The 21,867-nt window shown below is 41.8% G+C and overlaps 1 protein-coding gene across 1 annotated transcript in view; it reads right to left on the bottom strand.

The window, feature by feature from the left end:
- The window catches only part of LOC144596021 (thrombospondin type-1 domain-containing protein 4-like), a 385,693-nt gene that overhangs the window by 336,965 nt on the left and 26,861 nt on the right, over nucleotides 1-21,867 (bottom strand). The window contains exons 4-5 of the mRNA XM_078404084.1: nucleotides 11,360-11,735; nucleotides 5,052-5,154 (exon numbers count right to left, since the gene is read on the bottom strand). Of these exons, the coding sequence (XP_078260210.1) occupies nucleotides 5,052-5,154; nucleotides 11,360-11,735 (479 nt within the window). The remainder of the gene's footprint in view (nucleotides 1-5,051; nucleotides 5,155-11,359; nucleotides 11,736-21,867) is intronic.

The raw sequence follows: 21,867 nt of genomic DNA, 5'->3' as shown, positions 1-21,867 counted from the left end.
ACCATCATCTACATTCAAAAGATCATTCTTTGCAATTTCTGGGGTTTCAATGAGATTCCACACCAGGCATCATTATTCCCTTGCCTTCCCTCTATCAGCATTCTAAAGCGACTGTTTGCTTCCCTGGTCTGCCCTTCAGCCTCCACCAACCATTCCCAATTTATTGAAGAAGACTCCATCGAGTTTTGCAGCCTCAATTAGACGTAACTTTTATTCAGTAACATTTTACATGTGTGTTCAATTGGAAGAAGAGTCCTGACTTGAAGTGTCACCTATCCCATAGTCTCCAGAGATGGTGCCTGACCTGCCGCGTTACTCAAGCACTTTGTGTATTTTTTTGTAAACCAGCATCTGCAATTCCTTGTGTCCTCAATTGGGGATTGTGAATTGGTTGGGGTACCAATACCATACATTCTTTATGCAGAGCAGCACGGTGGTGCAGCAGTAGAGTCGCTGCCTGACAACACCAGAGTCCTGGATCCTGGGTTAGATCCTGACTGTATGGAGTTTGTACGTTCTCCCCATGTCCTGCATGAGTTTTATCCGGGATCTTCGGTTTCCTCCCACACTCCAAAAAACACACAGGTTTGTAGGTTAATTGGCTTGATACGTGCAAATTGTCCCTAGTGTGTGTAGATTGTGTTAATAAGTGGGGATCGCTGGTGGGTGTGGACAGTGAGCTGAAGGACCTGTTTCCACGCTGTATCTCTAAACTAAAATCTAAATGCACATACTGTTTTCAGCCAGTTTCCATTTACAGTACAAGAAGGTAACCAGAGTATTGTCCATTTTTAATTGTAAAATCATGGGATTCAATTTTAAAGAACCGCTGCGAAACATACAGTGTAAAAAAGTAATGCACTGTATAAAATGTATTTGTCCCTGACCTGAAGTCAGGACAAATCCGGCTAAGATGAGAGAGATGAAATTCTCCATTGGGACACAAAGCTAAACACATGGGTGTTGCCTGTCATTTGTACTCGACTTCCTCTTTTAGGAGCACCCGTTGGAGGCTTTTAGCAGCCAACGCTCTCGTTCATGTTTAGCAACACAGACCACTAATGAACCTCTTGCCCTGTACATGCCATTTACACAGTCACATACCATCGAAAGAGCATTGTGCATTGTGCGGGCAGAAGAACAAGCTTTCATAAAGATCGGATATCAGTTACGAAGCAAGGGGGTGAGGGACGGCAGGGGAAGAATATGGAACGTAACCACATGTATCCAATATTAATAGGAATGATGATGGAAAGAAATGCCTGGAATGATGTGTTTAGTGCTCTCTACATTCCAAGCATTACTGCCAACGCTCTCCATTTCAGTCAGTTAATAATTCACTATGGTGACAAAACAAGGTAGGGGGTTGTGTACCATCTTGGGTGTTAAATTTATGAGAGGATTAAAAGGAAGGCTTTAAAGGTAAATATAAACAGGGATCATGGTCTTCAAGCTAGAACCATGGAGAGGAAGGGATACTGCAGATTCAAGGGAGGATTTTACCAGAAAGACATCAGAAAGAGAACAAAATTAATCCTCGACTGCTAACAAATTAATTCAAGTAATAGGAATGGTACAATAAGCTTTTAGCAAGGGGTAATTATCTGTGGCAGCTGTGACTGGGCAGCAGGCAGGAACTGCAGCTGTTATGCGCTCATCAATTTTCAATAGTCGCAAAAGCCCTACCCTCTTTATGCAGTTTAATGCACTCTTAACAGCTTTTCAAATAAGGGATATATCTGTCACTGAGGTATTTGTTGAAACTGGTTGCTAACTATTTTCTGAAATTTTTCCATCTAACCTGTGATGGATAGCTTTTCAGCAAAGCTAGCTCTCTGAAATCTGCCTTTCACAGATCATTTAATGTGATGAACAGATAGGCAAAGGTCTTTGGAACAAAGGCAACAGGTGACCTTAAGAAGCTAAAAGCAAGAAAAGACTTTTACAAATAGCCGAGTACCATTTAAGCAATGACAGTAAACAAACAAATTTTAGATAAATTAAGACATGAAAGCCCAGTGGTATTGTGGTACCATTAAAATCGCCAATCATCTCTCACAATCTCCATTCAACACAGTAGGTATTAACTCATTTCTTCATCGGTAATGGGTTCCATGAATTGGACAAAATGGATTTCAATTTGAAATCTTTACTCTTTTTCTTTCCACAGAGATGATGTCGGACCTGCTGATCATTTCCAGCACTTTTTATTTTCCTCGTCAATAGGTAGCTGCTTCCACTTAAAAGCTGCAGGTTTCAGGAGTCACTGATTGGTTCCATGGGAGGTTTCCAATAAAAAAATCCAAAAGCCTGGCAAATATTAACATAAAGTCAGATGATCAATTCTGCTTCGATGAGGAATGTTGTCAGCAGGCATGAAGTAGCGGGAATGTACTAAAATATGTTCCTTGTTGGTGAAGCTACAACACAGGGCTGCACATGCAACACAGCCAAACAAGCTGGAAAGAGTACATAGAAGATTACAAGGATGTTGTCAAGACCTGAGGGGCTGAGATGTCTGGGCATGCTGAGCAGGCCAGAACTGTATTCCAAAGGGTGCAGGAGGATGAGGGGGATCACATAGAGGTATACAAGATCATGAGGGGAATAGATAGTCCTCACCCAGAGTTGGGTAATCATGAACCAGAAGACACAGGTTAAGGTAGGAGGGGGAAAATGTAATAGGAACCTGAGGGGCAAAGTTTTCACAAAAAAAATGTTTGTGTGTAAAGGTGGCAGCCAGATGAAGGAGTTGCAGCAAGTAGTATAGCAACATATTATATGTTGGACAATATTTGGACAAGTACAAGGGTAGGAAAGGTGGAGGAATATGGGGCAAACACAGGCAGGTGGGACTAGTATAGATGGGGAATCTTTAGTTTAGTTTAGTATTATTGTTATTATTATTATTATTGTGAAGTCGGCATGGGCAAATTGTGCTGAAGGGGCCTGTGGCTCTATGATTTTATGACAATGCCACATCATGCAGATCAGGTCTGATCTTACTTCGTCTTCCATAAGTGATGTTAGACAATTAAGTAACAAATAAAAGAAATGGACCAAAGATGGCAGAACCAAGAGGAAAATGCAAAGTGCCGGAGTAACTCAGAGGGTCAGGCAGCATCTCTGGAAAACCTGGATCGGTGGTGATTCGGGTCCCGCTGAGTTACCCCAGCACTTTGTGTCTTTTTTTGTAAACCAGTAACTGCAGTCTCTAATCATGTCAGTGTAAATTATTGTCATAATCCAAATTTAACTGAAATTAATCTGCTGGAATCTATTAATTGGTTCTCCCCTGGCCATTTAATTTCATTATCCACAACTCCAGACGCACAAGATGGTAAATGTTGGTAAATTACAATCAAGATTCTTTTGCTACTCTGCTAATTATACTTTTGTTTCCTTTCAATTTATTTCCTTCCGTCTTGTGCCATTTATTACTTTTATTAAAAAAAAATCTTCACTCATTTGTTTTAATTATTTAAATTGGCACTAAATGTAATTGAATTATCATACTTTAAATGATTGTTAATTTACTTTCATGACATGAACATTTTTGTGTCTATCTTTTGGGAATAGAGTGTTTGGTTCGTAGAGACTGGTATCAAGCTTGCAAATATTATGACCCACCCAGGGGGTTACTCCAATCAGGTCAATAGTAGCTGAGGACTGCTCACTGATTGTTGGTGGGATGATTCAGTTGCCTGATAACAGCTGGGAAGAAACTGTCCCTGAATCTGGAGGAGTGCGTTTTCACACTTCTGCACCTCCTGCCTGATGGGAGAGGAGAAGAGTGAGTGGCCGGGTTGCGACTCGTCCTTGATTATGCTGGTGGCCTTGAAGTGGAAATGGAGTTAAAGGAAGTAGGGATTTTCTGAGCAATTTCTGCACAATAAGCTTGCAGTTGTCTTGTGCAAAATAGTGTGTCTTATCAATTCAATCTTACTAATATCTGACTCTGGCTGGATATGTGATTTTTCTTACTACATGAAGACTTGAGATGTCTCAGTCATTTTCTGGTTTGGAGGTACTTCAGGGTATTGATGTATTTCTATGCGCCCATCACTGGCCTGTGCAACAGAGATCTGGTTGTGGTAACGCCACCACAATAAACGACTATTGACTATTGACTATTGACCATCTCTTAGAATGAGAACAAATGATGGAGAATTCCCAATTAAACAAAAAATGCAATGGGAAGGTCAAGGAAACAAGAATAAAACTATCAAAATCAGTAAAATGTTTATTAAAATGATGCCAAAAGTTAAGGCTGGAGACATTTACGCTGCAGTGAACAATGGAATTGCCAGACACTTTAAGACGTCTGAAGTAGGCTCTCGACGTGAAGTCACTCATTCCTTCTCTCCAGAGATAATGCCTGTCCCGCTGAGTTACTCCAGTTTTTTGCGTCTATAAAGACCATAAGATATTGGAGCAGAATCAAGCCATTCAGCCCATCGAGTCTGCACTGCCGTTTGATCATGGCTGATCAATTTTTCCCCCTCAACCCCATTCTCCTGCCTTCTCACTGCAACCATTGACACCCCTACTATTCAAGTTCCTATCAATCTCCACTTTAAAAATACCCAATGACTTGGCCTCCACATGAATTCTACAGATTCACCACCCTCTAGCTAAAAAAAATCCTTTTCATTTCCATTCTAAAGGTACGTTCTTTTATTCTGAGGCTTTGCCCTTAGGTCCTACACATTTCCATTACAAATATATCCTCTCTATCTTGGCCTTTCATTATTTGGTAGGTTTTAATGAGTCTGCCCCCTCCCCCAACAGGTTCGTGGGAGATGAGCAGAGGATCAACCACAGATACCTTTTGGATGGAAATCAGAATCCCTGCATCCCATTCCTAATATAAATATCAATAAAAATGTTAGCATAAAATTATTGCTCAATCATGGCAACAAAAGGTGTATGAGACTTTTAAATACAATAGATATAAACAATGCTTGTGCCCAACTTTTGTATTTACATTATATATTTAACTACACAAAGATAATATTTTGCTTTTGGACCTGTATTTGGAATGCACTCACCATCATTAAGAGGTTCCCATTCGTAATACTTTCCCGTGAAAGCTTTGTCATTATAAGCGGAACACTGCACCTCTCGAAAGTCTCGACTTCCATCTGGGCACGGCTGTCATAGACAAGAGATAGGTATTTAGTATATTAGATGTTACACAACAAGCTACATAAGTGGACTTCTTTGAGGTACACTGAAAGTAACATGATGTTATTAGCAAATGTCATGAAACTGCACAGGGATTTATACACAAATGACTGCAGAAAAACTGCAATGTAACCAGGCATGCACTTGGTGGCGAGAAATGAAACGTAACATCCATTTGTATGATGCATACATGGGATGTATTCCTCTGCAAATAATTAAAAATCTGTGAGGGTTACAGTGGCAGTTTTGAACATAGAACAGTACAGGAACTTACCCTTCGGCCCACAATGTTTGTGCCGAACATTATGCCATATTAAACTAATCTTATCTGCTGTACTTGATCCATGTCCCTCTATTCCCGGCATATGGAAGTGCAAAAGCCTCTTAAACCATGACTATCGTATCTGCTTCCAGCAGTATCACTGGCAAATCGCTCCGGGCCCCCACCAATCTCTGTGTAAAAAAACTTGCACCACACATCTCCATTAAACTTTACCTCTCTTACCAAAGAGCTATCCCCTCTAGTGTTGGACATTTCCATCCTGGGCAAAAGGTTTTGACCGTCCACCCTATTAATGCCTCTCATAATTTTATATACATGCATTTGTTCAAGAATTTGCCTTTAACCTTGCAGAAAGAGCATATTATGGGTCTTCAAAGAGTTGCTGGTTTGGAAAAATTGTGTATCCCATACTTCAAGCAAGCAATGTTGCTTGTGAAAAAAATGGTGGAAATAGAACTACAATGCTTTGGCAATAATTTCCTGACCACATTTTGGATAGCAGTAAAAGGATTGGCCCAAGTCAGCATGGATTTATGAAGAGGAAATCCTGCTTGACTAATCTTCTGGAATTTTTTGAGGATGTGACAAGTAAAATGGATGAAGGAGATCCAGTGGATGTAGTGTATCTAGACTTTCGGAAAGCCTTTGATAAGGTCCCACATGGGAGGTTGGTGAGCAAAATTAGAGCACATGGTATTGGAGTTAGGGTATTGACATGGATAGAGAATTGGTTGGCAGACAGGAAGCAAAGAGTAGGAATAAACGGGTCCTTTTCAGAATGGAAGCAGTGGCGAGTGGAGTGTCGCAAGGTTCGGTGCTGGGGCCACAACTATTTACAATATACACCGATCAGCCAAAACATTATGACCTGATGAGCCAAAACATTATGGCCACCTGCCTAATATGCAGTTGGTCCTCCGTGTGCAGCCCCATACGCAGCAGGGTACGATGCACTGTGTATTGTGACATATTCCTCCCGTGACCACCATTAAAATGTTCTGTGACTTGTTCCACAGTTGACATTCTGTCAGTTCGGACCAGACGGAATAGCCATCGTTGCCCTTGCGCATCGATGAGCCTTGGGTGCCCAACACCCTGTTGCCGGTTTGTGGTTTGTCGCTCCTCGGACCACTGTCGGTAGGTACTCGCCACTGCTGACCGGGAGCACCCCACATGCCTTGCCGTTTCAGAGATACTCTGATCCAGTTATCTGGCCATAACAATTTGGCCCTTGTCAAAGTCACTCAGGTCTTTACTTCTGCCTATTTCTCCTGCATCCAGCACATCAACTTCAAGAACTGACTGTTCACTTGCTGCCTAATATATCCCACCCTTTGACAGGTGTCATTGTAACAAGATAATCAATGTTATTCACTTTGCCTGTCAGTGGGGATAATGTTTTGACTGATCGGTGTATATTAATGATTTGGTTGATAGAATTAGAAGTAACACTAGCAAGTTTGCAGATGACACAAAGCTGGGTGGCAGTGTGAACTGCGAAGAGGATGTTAGGAGGTTGCAGGGTGATTTGGACAGGTTGAGTGAGTGGGCAGATGCATGGCAGATGCAGTATAATGTAGATAAATGTGAAGTTATTCACTTTGGCGGCAAAAACAAGGAGGCAGATCATTATCTCAATCGTGTCAGATTAGGTAAAGGGGAAGTGCAACAAGACCTTGGTGTCCTTGTACACCAGTCAGTGAAAGTAAGCGTGCAGGTACAGCAGGCAGTAAAGAAAGCGAATGGCATGTTGGCCTTCATAACGAGAGGATTTGAGTATACGAGCAAAGAAGTCCTGCAGTTGTATATGGCCCTGGTGAGACCACATCTGGAGTATTGTGTGCAGTTTTGGTCTCGTAATTTGAGGAAGGACGTCCTTGCTATTGAGGCAGTGCAACGCAGGTTCACGAGGTTCATGGGATGGAGTGACTGTCATATGAGGAAAGATTGGAAAGACTAGGCTTGTATTCACTGGAGTTTAGAAGGATGAGAGGGGATCTTATAGAGACATATAAAATTATAAAAGGACTGGACAAGCTAGATGCAGGAAAAATGTTCCCAATGTTGGGGGAGTCCTGAACCAGGGGCCACAGTCCAAGAATAAAGGGGAGGCCATTTAAAACTGAGGTGAGAAGAAATCTTTTCACCCAGAGTTTTGTGAATTTGTGGAATTCTCTGCCACAGAAGGCAACGGAGGCCAATTCACTGGATGAATTTTAAAGAGATTTAGATAAAGCTCCAGGGGCTAGTGGTATCAAGGGATATGGGGAGAAGGCCGGCACAGGTTACTGATTGTGGATGATCAGCCATGATCACAATGAATGGCAGTGCTGGCTTGAAGAGTCAAAAGATCCAAACAACCCCAAAGACTTCACAACAAATATCTCAAAATATCTCTGGAATTTAAGTATCTTGAAGTACGGCAGCCATACTCTCTTTGAGCATTCATGACATGGAAATATGGTTGAGGTTTTGTAGAACCCATTTCCTCTGAACCAATAAATGAGTCTCAAGTGTGGTCATCCTTATTTCTTTGTGTGACAAATGACAAAGTCAATGAGATGAAGGTTTAGAAGAACAGTGGGTGACAGCATGGCTTGTGCAAAGGGAAGAGTTTGCATTCTTGGCACCCACAGAAGAGACTTGCTAATAATCTACTTTGGCAATGTCAAAAAGATGGATGAAACCTGATCCAAAATGGCACTTGTGACCATGCAGAAAGCCATGAGCACTGGGATGGGGTTTAAACTAGCATGGGAAGAAACGTATAACATTATTAAGGGGTTGGACAAGTTAGAGGCAGGAAACATGTTCCCAATGTTGGGGGAGTCCAGAACAAGGGGCCACAGTTTAAGAATAAGGGGTAGGCCATTTAGAACGGAGATGAGGAAAAACTTTTTCAGTCAGAGAGTTGTGAATCTGTGGAATTCTCTGCCTCAGAAGGCAGTGGAGGCCAATTCTCTGAATGCATTCAAGAGAGAGCTGGATAGAGCTCTTAAGGACAGCGGAGTCAGGGGGTATGGGGAGAAGGCAGGAACAGGGTACTGATTGAGAATGATCAGCCATGATCACATTGAAAGGCAGTGATCAAGTTTAGCTTGTGAGTATCGAGTGACGACAGAATCAGGGAAACTGGTCTAAAGTGGATAAAAGTCCTGAACTTGCTGACTTATCAATGACACACCGAGGTTGATTTCTCAAAGATCCAGTTTCCTGTCACATTATGTGTCTTAATTTTGGGAAAGTTATACCAAGAGTAAGCCCACCTGCACAATGAACAATAAGCCTTCAGCTCTTAAAGGGCTGGGCCGCTTGGAGCGAGTATGGTATTGCGGCAAGATAGATAAAGAGGCAGAGACCATGTTTTGTCAATGCTCGCGTAGACACAATAGTGGTCACAGGAGGGTTATGCATGAGATCCTACAAAAATCACAGAAGGTTTCACATGATAATTAATAAAAGTCTTAATTTATCTCTTCAATGCTTGCTCTAATGGACCTCCAAACAAGGTTGATTTCTCAAAGATCCAGTTTCCTGGGAGGTATAAAAGGAAAGCTGTCCAATCAAACTTTGCCAGCTTAGACAGTGAAGATCAGAATAAAATGTTTGCAATGGAGAAAATCAGACTACATTATTTGAATTCAGTTAACTTTTACATATTGAATTGTATTTAAGTGCATTCTAATATTTCAAGAATTTTGTTTCAATTTTTGATATTTGTTAAACATTCCTTAAGAGTATCGTAAATATTTAATAGTTTTTAATATTTTTGAGTATTTGTGGGTCAAAGAATTCTCAAATATTTAATCTAATTCACAGCGGGTGTATGCGTTGGCTGCAAGTTGAAGCACGTACATGGGAATTAAAGTTCTCCAACCCTCCATTGCACAGGTCCTCACCAGGAGGTCAGAGTAAGCTTCCTGGACCATATTGTCAAGGGAATATCCTCTCTGAGGAGGTACAGACCTAGTTGCCATGAAGTCAGTGAGTGGTTCTGGGCTACCAGGAAATTCAAAGCCAATATTAACAGAAATTAAAAAGCTCTCGAGGTAGAGAGGATTTGGCTGGATAAAACACTTTGTTTGTTAATGGACATGGCAGTGCAAGCATTATCGAAGAGTTAGAACATTAACAACTAATGTAGATAGACACAAAGTATTAAAGTAATTCAGCAGGTAGACACAAAATGCTGGAGTAACTCAGTCTGAAGGGTCACCCATTCCTTCTCTCGCGAGATGCTGCCTGACCCGTTGAATTACTCCAGCATTTTGTGTCTACCTTCGATTTAAACCAGCATTTGCAGTTTTTTTCCTAAAGTAATTCAGCAGGTCAGGCAGCATCTCTGGAGAAAAAGGGTGGGTGACACCTATACTCTACCTTAGGCCATTTGTGGCTGGTCTTTTCTTGCCTCCAGCTCTTCACCTCCTCCCCCCCCCCCCCCCCCCCCCCAACCCCCTACTTTCAGACTGAAGAAGGGTCCTGATTCGAAACATCACCCATTCTCTTTCTCCAGAGATGCTGCCTGCCCCACTTGGTTACTCCAGCACTTTGCGTCTATCTTTGGTATAAACTAGCATCAGCAGTCATTTGTTTCAAGAACTATGGTAGGCTGTGATAGGAATTATCATGTGATAAAAGCAGGTTTGTGCTTAGATTAAAAATTTACTGCACTTACAACATTTTCAAGATGTACAGAACCAGACATGGTATTAATAAACATTGTAATAACTCTCCTAATAGAGGTATTCTGGCAATTACATTGAGAATATTTGGGTAAAATTAGGCAATAGAAAGAGTAAAATCATAACAAATAAATTCTCTATGTATTATAGGTTGTCAAACTGTTGGGATTAAGTAGTGCTGTGGTTGGAATTGAGATAGTGGGACAGTTCAGCTAATTAAGCAAAGATGCTTTAACTCTTCCAGGCTGGGGCTGAGGTTAACATATCACTTGTGGGAAATACATTCAAGATTACAGCTGGTAGTACAAACATAAAGGAAAATAATCCCTTTTGTTTTAATAACTCCTTTATTTTAAGTAAATTACATGAGACATTGCACTGGTCTAATGGTGAAAGTCTGGAAATGAATCAATGCAACAATGTTCAGTTCAATATGAAAATAGCAACAACAAAAAAGTTGGGAATATGACTGAATTAGTGAGAGGAAAAGGACTAAGGCCTAAATTACTTAGCCAGTAGAGTCAGGAATGGGACATCTTCAGGTTTAAGATGAAAGAGTCTAAAACAGATCTAAATCTACTATTACTACATTTACTGTACTATCACAACATTTAATAAACATTTAGACAGGTACATGGATAGGACAGGTTTAGAGGGATATGGGACCACCGCAGGCAGACGAGACTGGTGTAGATAGGACACGTTGGTCGGCATGGACAATTTGGGCTGGAGGGCCTGTACATCAGTACACGTGACAATAAACTAAACTAAACATGACCATGTATCGCTCCAGAGCTAACATTCTTTTATAAGAAAATAACTGCAGATGCTGGTACAAATCGAAGGTATTTATTCACAAAATGCTGGAGTAACTCAGCAGGTCAGGCAGCATCTCAGGAGAGAAGGAATGGGTGACGTTTCGGGTCGAGACCCTTCTTCAGACTGATGTCAGGGGGGCGGGACGAAGGAAGGATATAGGTGGAGACAGGAAGATAGAGGGAGATCTGGGAAAGGGGAGGGGAAGAGAGGGACAGAGGAACTATCTAAAGTTGGAGAAGTCGATGTTCATACCACTGGGCTGCAAGCTGCCCAGGCGAAATATGAGGTGCTGTTCCTCCATTTCCTTCTCTCCTAACATTCTTTTATAATCAACCAGCAATACAAATAAACTTTAAGCAATGCAGCACGTAGCAACATTGGATCATACCTGTGGGTTACAGGACTTGGACTGTTTAAAAGCACCAAGACAACTGAAGCCTTGTGCAGTGGGATGCCTTGGTACCCTGTGCAGCTGTTGCATTGTCAATCGCTCTGTCACAGTTTGTCCATCCGTTCGAAGTCGGGTTTCAAGCTGTGGCTGTAAAGGTTGTGGCATATCACTCTGCTGCAACGGCGAATCTTGGCTTTGAGGCCGAGAGAGCCGTCCCCAGTTACTCAATCTTCGCACTCTCGTGCTCGCCTGCTGCTGATATGAACGGAACAAGTCCGCTTGGTCTTGCTCAGTGTGCTGGGAGCGCGAGGAGCTGCTTTGATGAAAACCTCCGGTCCGCAATCTCCTTGATCTCTCTGTGTTCTGTGGTCTCCTGCCAACAGATAAAGGATAGTCTTAGACTGCCAGGTATTTAACTAATCACCCCTGTCATAACCCAAATGAAGCATTTATGAGTTAATTATGATAGTGAGCATAATGATTGCAAAATATTAATATTAAAAATATTACCAATAAGTAATGTAAAATTCCAGACATTTTTGACCAAGTTTTGATTAGTAAGGGTGTCAGGGGTTATAGGGAGAAGGTAGGAGAATGGGGTTGAGAGTGAAAGATAGATTGGCCATGATTGAATGGCAGTGTAGACGATGGGCTAAATGGCCTAATTCTGCTCTTATAACTTATGAACTTATGAACATTATTCCAAGAGCAACAAGAAACTTTCTATCTGCTTTTACCCAAGCCCACTGAGATCTCGCACGGGATTTTTTCCACATGATATATCTCCAGTCTAGCAATCAAGTTGGAAACTCCAAGGGAAGCAACTCTTGCCGAGAACCAAATATAAGAACATCCCACAATTTTTAGTGTAGTTTATTATTGTCACATGCACTGAGATGCAGTGAGAAGCTTTTTGTTGTGTGCAATCCAGTCAGCAAAACGATTATACATGATTACAATCAAGCTGCCCACTGTGGGCAGATACAGGATAAAGGATGTAACGTTTATTGCAAGATAACGTCAGATTAAAGATAGTTTGAAGGTCTCTAATGAGGTAGATGGGAGGTCAGGATCGCTCTCTGATTGGTGAGAGGATGGTTCAGTTGCCTGATAACTGCTGGGAAGAAACTGTCCCTGTATCAATTTCCCTCCTGGGATAAATAAAGTTCTGTCATTTCGTATCGTATCTGGAGGTATGCTTTTTCAAACTTCTGTATCTCTTCCCTGATGGGAGAGAGGATAAGAGAGAGTGACAGCGGTGAGAATTCTGACTTCACTAAGGAAGACACAAACAATCTCCCAGATGTACTGGAGGACAGAGGATCTAGGGGGGTAGAGGAACTGAAAGAAATTTTCAGAGGCAATACTATTGTAATACTACAATTAGTATTGGATAGACTAATGGGACTGAAGGATGGTAAATCCCCTGGGCCTAATGGTCTGCATCCCAGGGTCCTCAGGGAGATGGCTCTAGAAATAGTGGACACATTGGTGATCATTTTCCAATGTTCAAGAGATTCAGGATCAGTTCCTGTGGATTGGAGAATAACTAATGTTATCCCACTTTTCAAGAAAGGAGCAAAGAGAAAACAGGGAATAACAGACCAGTTAGCCTGACTTCGGTGGTGGGAAAGATGCTGGAGTCAATTATTAAAGAGGTAATAATGGTGTATTTGGATAGCAATAAAAGGATAAATCCAAGTCAGCATGGATTTATGAAAAGGAAATCATGCTCGACTAATCTTCTGGAATTTTTTGAGGATGTGACAAGTAAAATGGATGAAGGGGAGCCAGTGGATGTAGTGTATCTAGATTTTCAGAAAGCCTTTGATAAGGTCCCGCATGGGAGATTGGTGACTAAAATTAGAGCACATGGTATTGGGGGTAGGGTGTTGAAATGGATAGAAAATTGGTTGGCAGACAGGAAGCAAAGAGTAGGAGTAAACGGGCCCTTTTCAGAATGGCAGGCAGTTGCGAGTGGAGTGCCGCAAGGCTCGGTGCTGGGGCCGCAACTGTTTACCATATATATTAATGATTTGGAAGATAGAATTAGAAGCAACGCTAGCAAGTTTGCGGATGACACAAAGCTGGGTGGCAGTGTAAACTGTGAAGAGGATGTTAGGAGGTTGCAGGGTGACGTGGACAGGTTGAGCGAGTGGGCAGATGCGTGGCAGATGCAGTATAATATAGATAAATGTGAGGTTATCCACTTTGGCGGCAAAAACAAGGAGGTAGATTATTATCTCAATAGTGCTAGGTTAGGTAAGGGGGAGGTCCAGCGAGACCTGGGTGTCCTTGTACACCAGTTACTGAAAGTTGGCATGCAGGTACAACAGGCAGTGAAGAAAGCTAATGGAATGTTGGCCTTTATGACAAGAGGATTTCAGTATAGGAGTAAAGAGGTTCTTCTGCAGTTGTATAGGGGCCTGGTAAGACCACAACTGGAGTATTGTGTACAGTTTTGGTCTAATTTGAGGAAGGACATCCTTGTAATTGAGGCAGTGCAGCGTAGGTTCACGAGATTTATCTCTGGGATGGCGGGACTGTCATATGAGGAAAGATTGAAAAGACTAGGCTTGTATTGACTGGAGTTTAGACGGATGAGAGGGGATCTTATAGAAACACATAAAATTATAAAAGGACTGGACAAGCTAGATGCAGGAAAAATGTTCCCAATGTTGAGCGAGTCCAGAACCAGGGGCCACAGTCTTAGAATCAAGGGGAGGCCATTTAAAACTAAGGTGAGAAAAAACGTTTTCACCCAGAGAGTTGTGACTTTGTGGAATTCTCTGCCACAGAGGGCAGTGGAAGCCAAATCTCTGGATGGATTTAAGAGAGAGTGAGATAGAGCTCTAGGGGCTAGTGGAATCAAGGGATATGGGGAGAAGGCAGGCACGGGTTATTGATTGGGGACGATCAGCCATGATCATAATGAATGGCGGTGCTGGCTCGAAGGGCCGAATGGCCTCCTCCTTCTATGTTTCTATGAGACTCTTCCTTGACTTTTAAACTACAGGATAGCCAGAAAATATTTTTTTAGGTCATGAAATGCGAAGGACAGCACCCCCTTTGCTCCTTGCATAAAACATAGACCCCAAACTAAGATAGAGACACAAGGAACTGTAGATGCTTGAATCTTGAGCAAAATGCAAAGTGCTAAGCATCTGTGGAGGAATGAACTGATGATGTTTCGAGTCAGGACCCTTCTTCAGACGAAGGAGTGACAACCAGGGTCTCAATCCAAAATGTCGCATGTCCATTCCCTCCAGAAATGTTGCCTGACCTGCCGAGTTCTTCCAGCATTTTGTGTTTCATCCAAACTTTTATAACTTTGAGGGGAGAGGGAAGATGGCCTGAGATTGCCAAGAAGGGGAAGGGGGTCAATCACTAGTGATAAAAAGTTAAGGAAGGAACCCAATTGGAAGAGAAAGATGGTTCAATCTCCCTAGCAGTGGTCCAGGTAGTCATGCCAAAACACATCTCAAACCTCTAGCTAAGACTGATTTCAATGTTTGAGGCTCACGTTGTTTAATCAAATTGAATTGAACATCTGCAACTTCTCTATGTGCACATATAGGGCCTGTCCCACTTAGGCAATTTTTTAGGCGACTGCCAGCGACTGTCAAAGTCGTAGCAGATCGCCAAAATTTTCTTTTACCCTACGACAATGACCACGACAATGCCGAGTCAGGCCGAGATTACACCGTCTTTGGAAACATTGTGAAATTCCCACGCTTATCAATGCTTCTCCGGCGTACTAATTTTCGCTGAAATCACTGACAAGTCTGTAATTACTTGAGAGTTTTGAAATATAACATCTTGCCCGGGTTACTTGAAAACCAAGCTTCACGGTAACAATGCATAAACTGGATTGACTTCCAGTTTACTAATAGCAGTATTAAGAAATTTAATTTTAAACATGGTTAAATGGATTTTTGTGCAGAGTGTGGGCATTCTTTGAAAATGTATGGGAGATGCATATCTGGTTTCTGGGTTGCATATCTGGGTTGGGAGCCTACTTTAAATGTAATCGCTGATGGCCATAAACATCGCGAAAATTCCCACGCTTACCTGACCGTCAAACTGTCGCCTCCAATCTACCTGTCAAATGTCCTGACGGTAAATAAATTGGTTAAACACACGTATTTTATGGTATCTTCAAATTACTTTACTTAATTTAATATTACGTGCTTCTAAATGTATCTAAGACAACCTAGTAAACCTGGGGACATCATGCGACAGCGCCCGCAATAAGCAACGATACCTGGCGACAAGCCAGCTGTCGCCGAGAAATTTAAATCCGGTTGATTTCTCAGCAACGCGCCGAGGTCCACTACGATTCTTTGAAGACTCCTCACGATCATGCCAATGACACCCCGGCGAACTGTCGGCGACAGCCTAGTCGCCGGCAGTCGCCTTAAAATCGCCTAAGTGGGACAGGCCCTTAAGCCATCAAATCTATATACTAAAACTCTCGTTTGTTATCTTGTTTGTGACTGAACTTCAGCCAAAACGGTACACGATAGCGCAACAATTTTAGGCCCACCTTACTCACCATTGTCACTTTAGTGATAATGCAAGTAGTTTTATTGAAATTGGTGTTATATTTTTAAAGTTATTCACATCTTAAAGTTTAAAAGGAGGGGAGGGGGAGGAGGGAGGGAGGGAGGGGGGAGGGTGGGGGAGAAGGGAGAGGGGAGAGGGGGGTTGAGGAGAGAGGGGAGGGGGGGAGGACAGGGTGCTGCACCAATGCAGGAGAGGCTTGGGCCCAACGGGTCCACTTGATCTAGTATCAGATTAAATGTCGCCTATCCATGTTCTCCGGAGATGCTGCCTGACTAACTGAATTACTCAAGCATTTTGTTTCTTTTCTTGATAAACCAGCATCCGCAGTTCCTTGTTTCTAGTTTTCAGATTAAATTCCTTCCCGCAATGCATTACAAAGTTGTGTAAGCTGGTAGAATTTTAGGCCACTGCATGCAACTAGCTTTCATGAAGAAAATACCATGAATTTATTTCCATACCAGCGAAACTGTGTGAGGAATGTGTAGCACATGTAAATGTCAGTAGTGCACCGACTCTGAAACAGATTAAAGAATTCACCAGATGCAATGGGCCAGATCGTAACGCTGGCTGGCTGGTAATTCCCCAGTGAACCGCCAGCCAGATGCAGTGCATGGATCAGCTCCCTGCTTCCATGCCTGTGCTTTGCAACACAAGTCTTGAACAAATGCTGCCCGACCCGTTGAGTCAGTGGAGCAGTGTTAGAGCTGCTACCTTACAGCGCCAGACTCCCGTGTACGATCCTGACTAACGGCGCTGTCTGTACGGAATCTGTACGTTCTCCCTGTGACCGCATGGGTATTCTTCGCTCGCTCCAGTTTCCTCCCACACTCCAAAGATGTACAGGTTTGGAGGTTAACTTGGTGGGACAAAGGACCTGTTTTCATGCCATATCTTTCAAGTCTAAACACCAACAGGCCAGAGGTTAGATATGGTCAAACCTGATCTTTTACCCCGTCAGTAAAAAGCAGAATAAATTTACTGAGCAATGGAGCTGGATGTACATCACATCTAACTCCTCAATTTTATGACAGCCATGGCTGGTAGAAGTAACACCTCCTTCATTATATATGGACAGAATTACCAACCGAGATTGCAAAGTTAAGTACAGGCAAGGTGAGAGGGGAAAGATTTAATAGGAACCTGACGGACAACTTTTTCCACATTTTGGATGGTGGATATATGGAACGAGCTGCCGGAGGAGGAAGTTGAGGCAGGTACTATAACAACATTTAAAAGACATTTGGACAGGTGTATGGATAATAAAGGTTTAGAGGGATATGGGCCAAACATGGGCTGGAGGGACTTGCGTAGACGGGACACCTTGGTCGGCATGGGCGAGTTGGGCTAAAGGGCCTGTTTCTGTGTTGTATGGCTCTATAATTCTTTGTTTACTTTTTATTTTTGTTTTTAATCATTTTAAATCTATTCATTTCTTTCATTTAATCTTGTTTTAGTAAACTTAATATTTTAAAAATCTTTAACTTAAAAAAAATCTATTTCAACTTTTTTAAGAAAATGTCACAGAGCTGTACAGCAACAAATCAGGCCCTTCAGTCCAACACATCCATGCCATCCAAGACACTTAACTGAGCCATCCCACTTGACTGCACCTGACCTATACCCGCCCCCCCCCACCCCCCCTCAAAGCTTTCCTATCCATGTCTAAGTGATTTTTATATGTTGTGATAGCATCCACTTTTACCAATTAATTTGGCAGCTCGCTCCATGTACGCACCATCCTCTGTGGGGAAAAAGGTTGCCTTTCAGGTCCCTTTTAGACCTTTCCCCTCTTGCCTTAAACTGATGCCCTCTAGTATTGGACTCCCCTATCCTGGGTTAAAGGACGTGACTGTTCACCTTATCGATGTCCCTCATGGTTTTATATAACTTTGTATGGTCGCTTCTTAGTCACCTATGCTCACATCAGTAATGGGCATTCAACTGGAGCAAAACATTTAAATATATACCTCCAGAGCTGTCTGTGGGGGTGGTGATTTCAGGATCCTCCACCCAAATCCTGTTCACTGCTCACAACAGAGAAGTCTGAAGTTCAAGGGCCCTGCAAATTTCTATCTTGCCCATAAATCAAATATTTTCAACAGACCAAAGTGTCCAACACCGCTTTCCTTCCTCTGTGAAAGTATTCCAAAAAATTCTGATTTGAACTGTCTGAATAGTTTTCCTTTTATATTTTTTAATTCTCTACTCAAAAATGCACAAACAATTTTGGATATGTTTTCCTTTCCCCCGTCATCCCTCCACCCCAGACCATCAAACAAACCAACCTCTCTTCCATTTACTCCATTTACACCTCACGCTGCTTCAGCAAGGCCAGCAGCATAATCAAGGATGAGTCTCACCCCAGTCACTCCTTCTTTTCTCCTCTCCCATTGAACAAGAGATACAGATGTGTGAAAAAGCATACTTCTAGATTCAGGGACAGTTTCTCCCCCACTGTTATCAGGCAACTGAATCATCCTATGAACAACTAGAGAGTGGTTCTGAGCTACTGTTTACCTCACTGGAAGCCCTCGGAATGAAAACAATAAAACTTCATTTTTAACCAGGATACTTTAATTGGACTTTACTGGACTTTATCTTGCACTAAACATTATTCCCTTTATCATGTATCTGTACACTGTGGACGGCTCGATTGTGATCATGTGTAGTCTTTCTGCTGACCGGATAGCACGCAACAAAAGCTCGTCCCTCGGTACATGTGACAATAAACTAAATTTAACTAATTTGCATGGCACCACAGTATGCTTGCCCCAAAAGAAATGCTGACATGCAGACAATAGGCTTGCAGAGAGGCAGTATCGAATCTGACCTCTTTTTATCTTTACCCTTAATAACCCTTAGCCAAATAACTAGCTGCAGGACCACACCCAGAGGAAAAGCAAATACTCTAGCTAATAGAAATCTGAAACAAACAGAAATTGCCAGAAACAATCGGCAGGTCAGGCAGCATCCGTGGAGGGGGAAACAGAGTTAACATCTCTGAACTATGCCCATAACCTTATAAAATATGAGTGTGTTTTAATTACAGCGAGGGAGAAGTGTGGAGAGAAGAGAATGTCTGCTATAGCGTGCAGATCAAAGTTGTCAAAACAACAATTTCTTTCATTATCAGTTGTCAGAGAATGGCTATGTTTCTCTGTTCCATGTTCTATGTTTCTCATTCTTCCTGTAGTGATAAGGAGCCAGCAACCTGAAACATCAACAAAGTTTCTCCCTCCAAGGATCTGCCTCACCTGCCGAGTGATTGGAACATTTTTTTTTAGCTTCATGACTATGCTGGGCGTATTGTTTTGCTGAACATCACGTCCAGTACTGTTTACATCTGTGTCAGATTAGGATTTAGTTCGTTCATTAACTTTATTGGATTTTTTTCTGAATGAAAGCAATAAAACTTCATTTTTTACCAGGATACTTTTATTTGAGAGGGGGGGGGATTTAGCTCATATTATTGTTTAAGTGTTTTCTGACACAAAAGACTGGAAAGGATTTGTGAAGTGAAAGGTCATCAACTCAAATTAAACCTGATTCTTTCTCTGCAGTTGCTACCTGACCTATTGGGTGTTTCCAGCTTTTTTGTTATTTTCATTCCAACTTTCAAGCAACCAAAATATTCTGCTTTTGAAGAGGATGCACAAAGTTCAGACCTTGACTTGTTTTTTTGTGGCCATGTGGGAAAACAGTTTGCTTTGTGATAATTGAAACAATGAAAACAGATCAATTACTGCTTTTTGGAATGATGTTTTTTCTTGTGGCCTTAAAATACCTTTACTAATTATCACAAACCGAATTGGGCAAAGAGTGACTTGAACAGTTTGAGGTTTTTTTAAACTAAGTTGTTGAACAAAAACTGGTTTGAAAAGTGGTTATGTTCCCATCTGGAAAAATTGGAATATTTCCATTTATTTTTCTACATGTTAGCTGTGCAAAAATACATGTATGCCTAGATCTGGATGAATATAATTAAAAATTGCAAACCAAATTTGATCTTGAGAAATCCAAATCATGATACTAGGTGTCAAGTCTCAATGAAGACAACTTAGGAAATTAGCAGGAAATGCAATGGCAGGCCCTGAGAAAAGGCATGGGGGGAAATGGGAGAGTATGATCATGAACAAGGAATTCCACAATACTCAGGTTAACAGCCTTGATAAAATGCAAATATATTGAAATAGAAATTGGGTCACATAGGGCAAAGGTTGCTGCACATTTGTGACTCAATTTCAATGAAATTTTAAAAGAAAGTGCAGACTTTGAGCTTCTCTTACAAAGTGCACAAACTTCCTTCTAGATCATGCTAACTATGGAAGGGTCTGGATGTGCAAATAGCTTTCAACACTGTGTGACAAATGCCCCAAACTAGAAACTTTGACCGTGTCTCGGGTGTGCAAACTCCAAACGGTTTTCATGATTCTTACGACGACCCTCTCCAACATTACTTAATGGAGACCATGCCTGAGCAGATCCCAGCCAATGGTATCCTGTACTGTCTCGGGTAGACTTTTACATGACTCTTCCTCAGAGCCCCCATGACCAGAACCATGGTGATCCTCAACCCTTCCTTCCCCACCTTGTCCATGTCTACTGCCAACCCAGTACTGCCCACACAGCCCAATTTACAATGGATCCCCACCCATCCCAACCATTCTAGTCCCAGCCTGGCCTGTCATCCAACCCAGAGCTGATTGTTCCGATACGAAAATAAATAGAAACAGGTGTAGGCCACTCAGGCCCCATGCCAGCCGAGCCATTTAATAAGATTACGGCTGATCTTTTGTCTCAGCATTAGTTTCCTCCACTAAGCCCATATGCCTTGATTCTCTTAACATCTAAAGATCTACTGCATTCTGTCTTGAATGTATCTGTGGCTGAGCCTCCACATCAGTCTTACATGGATTCATTACCCTCTGTAGTGTGTGGACAAGGGAAAGGGATAGGGCAAGGCTAATTCAGTGCTTTGGTCTCGTGTGCTGCTGGATTCACCAGTATGACCCACAAAACAAAATGCTTGTTGGTCAATTGCCCACTAGCTCTGTAAAGCCCCTTTGTCTCTTCCATCCAATTTATGGGTCACTGAACCATTCGACCACATAAATAACTAGATTTCATGACTACATTCATTAATTAAATAAAGATCTCCAATGAATTATAATAAATAATAATCTTTGTAAATAAGGTTTTAAAACTGGCAAATACAAAAAAAATGGATATCTTACTTTGTTAGAAAAAGAACTATACGGCCAGAGCATTATAGCCTGTGGGGTCAGTACATTACAACTCAACGCTCTGGACTGTATGCCGTCAGAGTTAATTGCAGATAGTGAGGGGGTCAATCTGATACATACATTCATGCGTACATGTACACACATTCGTGGGACAAGGAGGTAACATTTGAACGACAAATATCCTTCAGTATATAGCCAATGCTGTTGGCTCATGCAAAACACAGAGCTTTTATTGAACAAGAACAATCACTGAAAACACAACAAAGAGAGACAACAAATGTCAAATAGGGCTAAGTGGAGTGGCCAATATTCCTTAGTGCATCTAGAGGAATGTAGGTTATGAGCACATCTTTTGTAAAGCAGGTTTAACTTTGATATTAATTGCCAAGTCACATAAACACAATATAAATTATTTTATGAACTTCAGCTATTCATTTGAGTGGTTAATGATGGAGAATGATGCTCAGAAATCAATTCCATTATCTCTATTTTCTGAATAAATTATGTTGCCTTGTTGAAGTGTTTTATTTATTTTTTGTTGAAGACCCACTCTTCAGGAATTTGGACAGGGCACTTTCTACTAAGAGTCATCCTAGCACAGGTTTATATTTCCCATCAAATCCACCCACATGATAACATGAAAGTGCATCTCATTTTATTTACGAATGTAACTAATAGGTGACACCCCCAAATGTC

Source organism: Rhinoraja longicauda, chromosome 1 (genome assembly GCF_053455715.1).
Source record: "Rhinoraja longicauda isolate Sanriku21f chromosome 1, sRhiLon1.1, whole genome shotgun sequence".
Lineage (NCBI taxonomy): Eukaryota > Metazoa > Chordata > Chondrichthyes > Rajiformes > Arhynchobatidae > Rhinoraja > Rhinoraja longicauda.
Note: the sequence above shows the minus strand (reverse complement) of the source record. Positions and strands in the feature narration are given on the sequence as shown.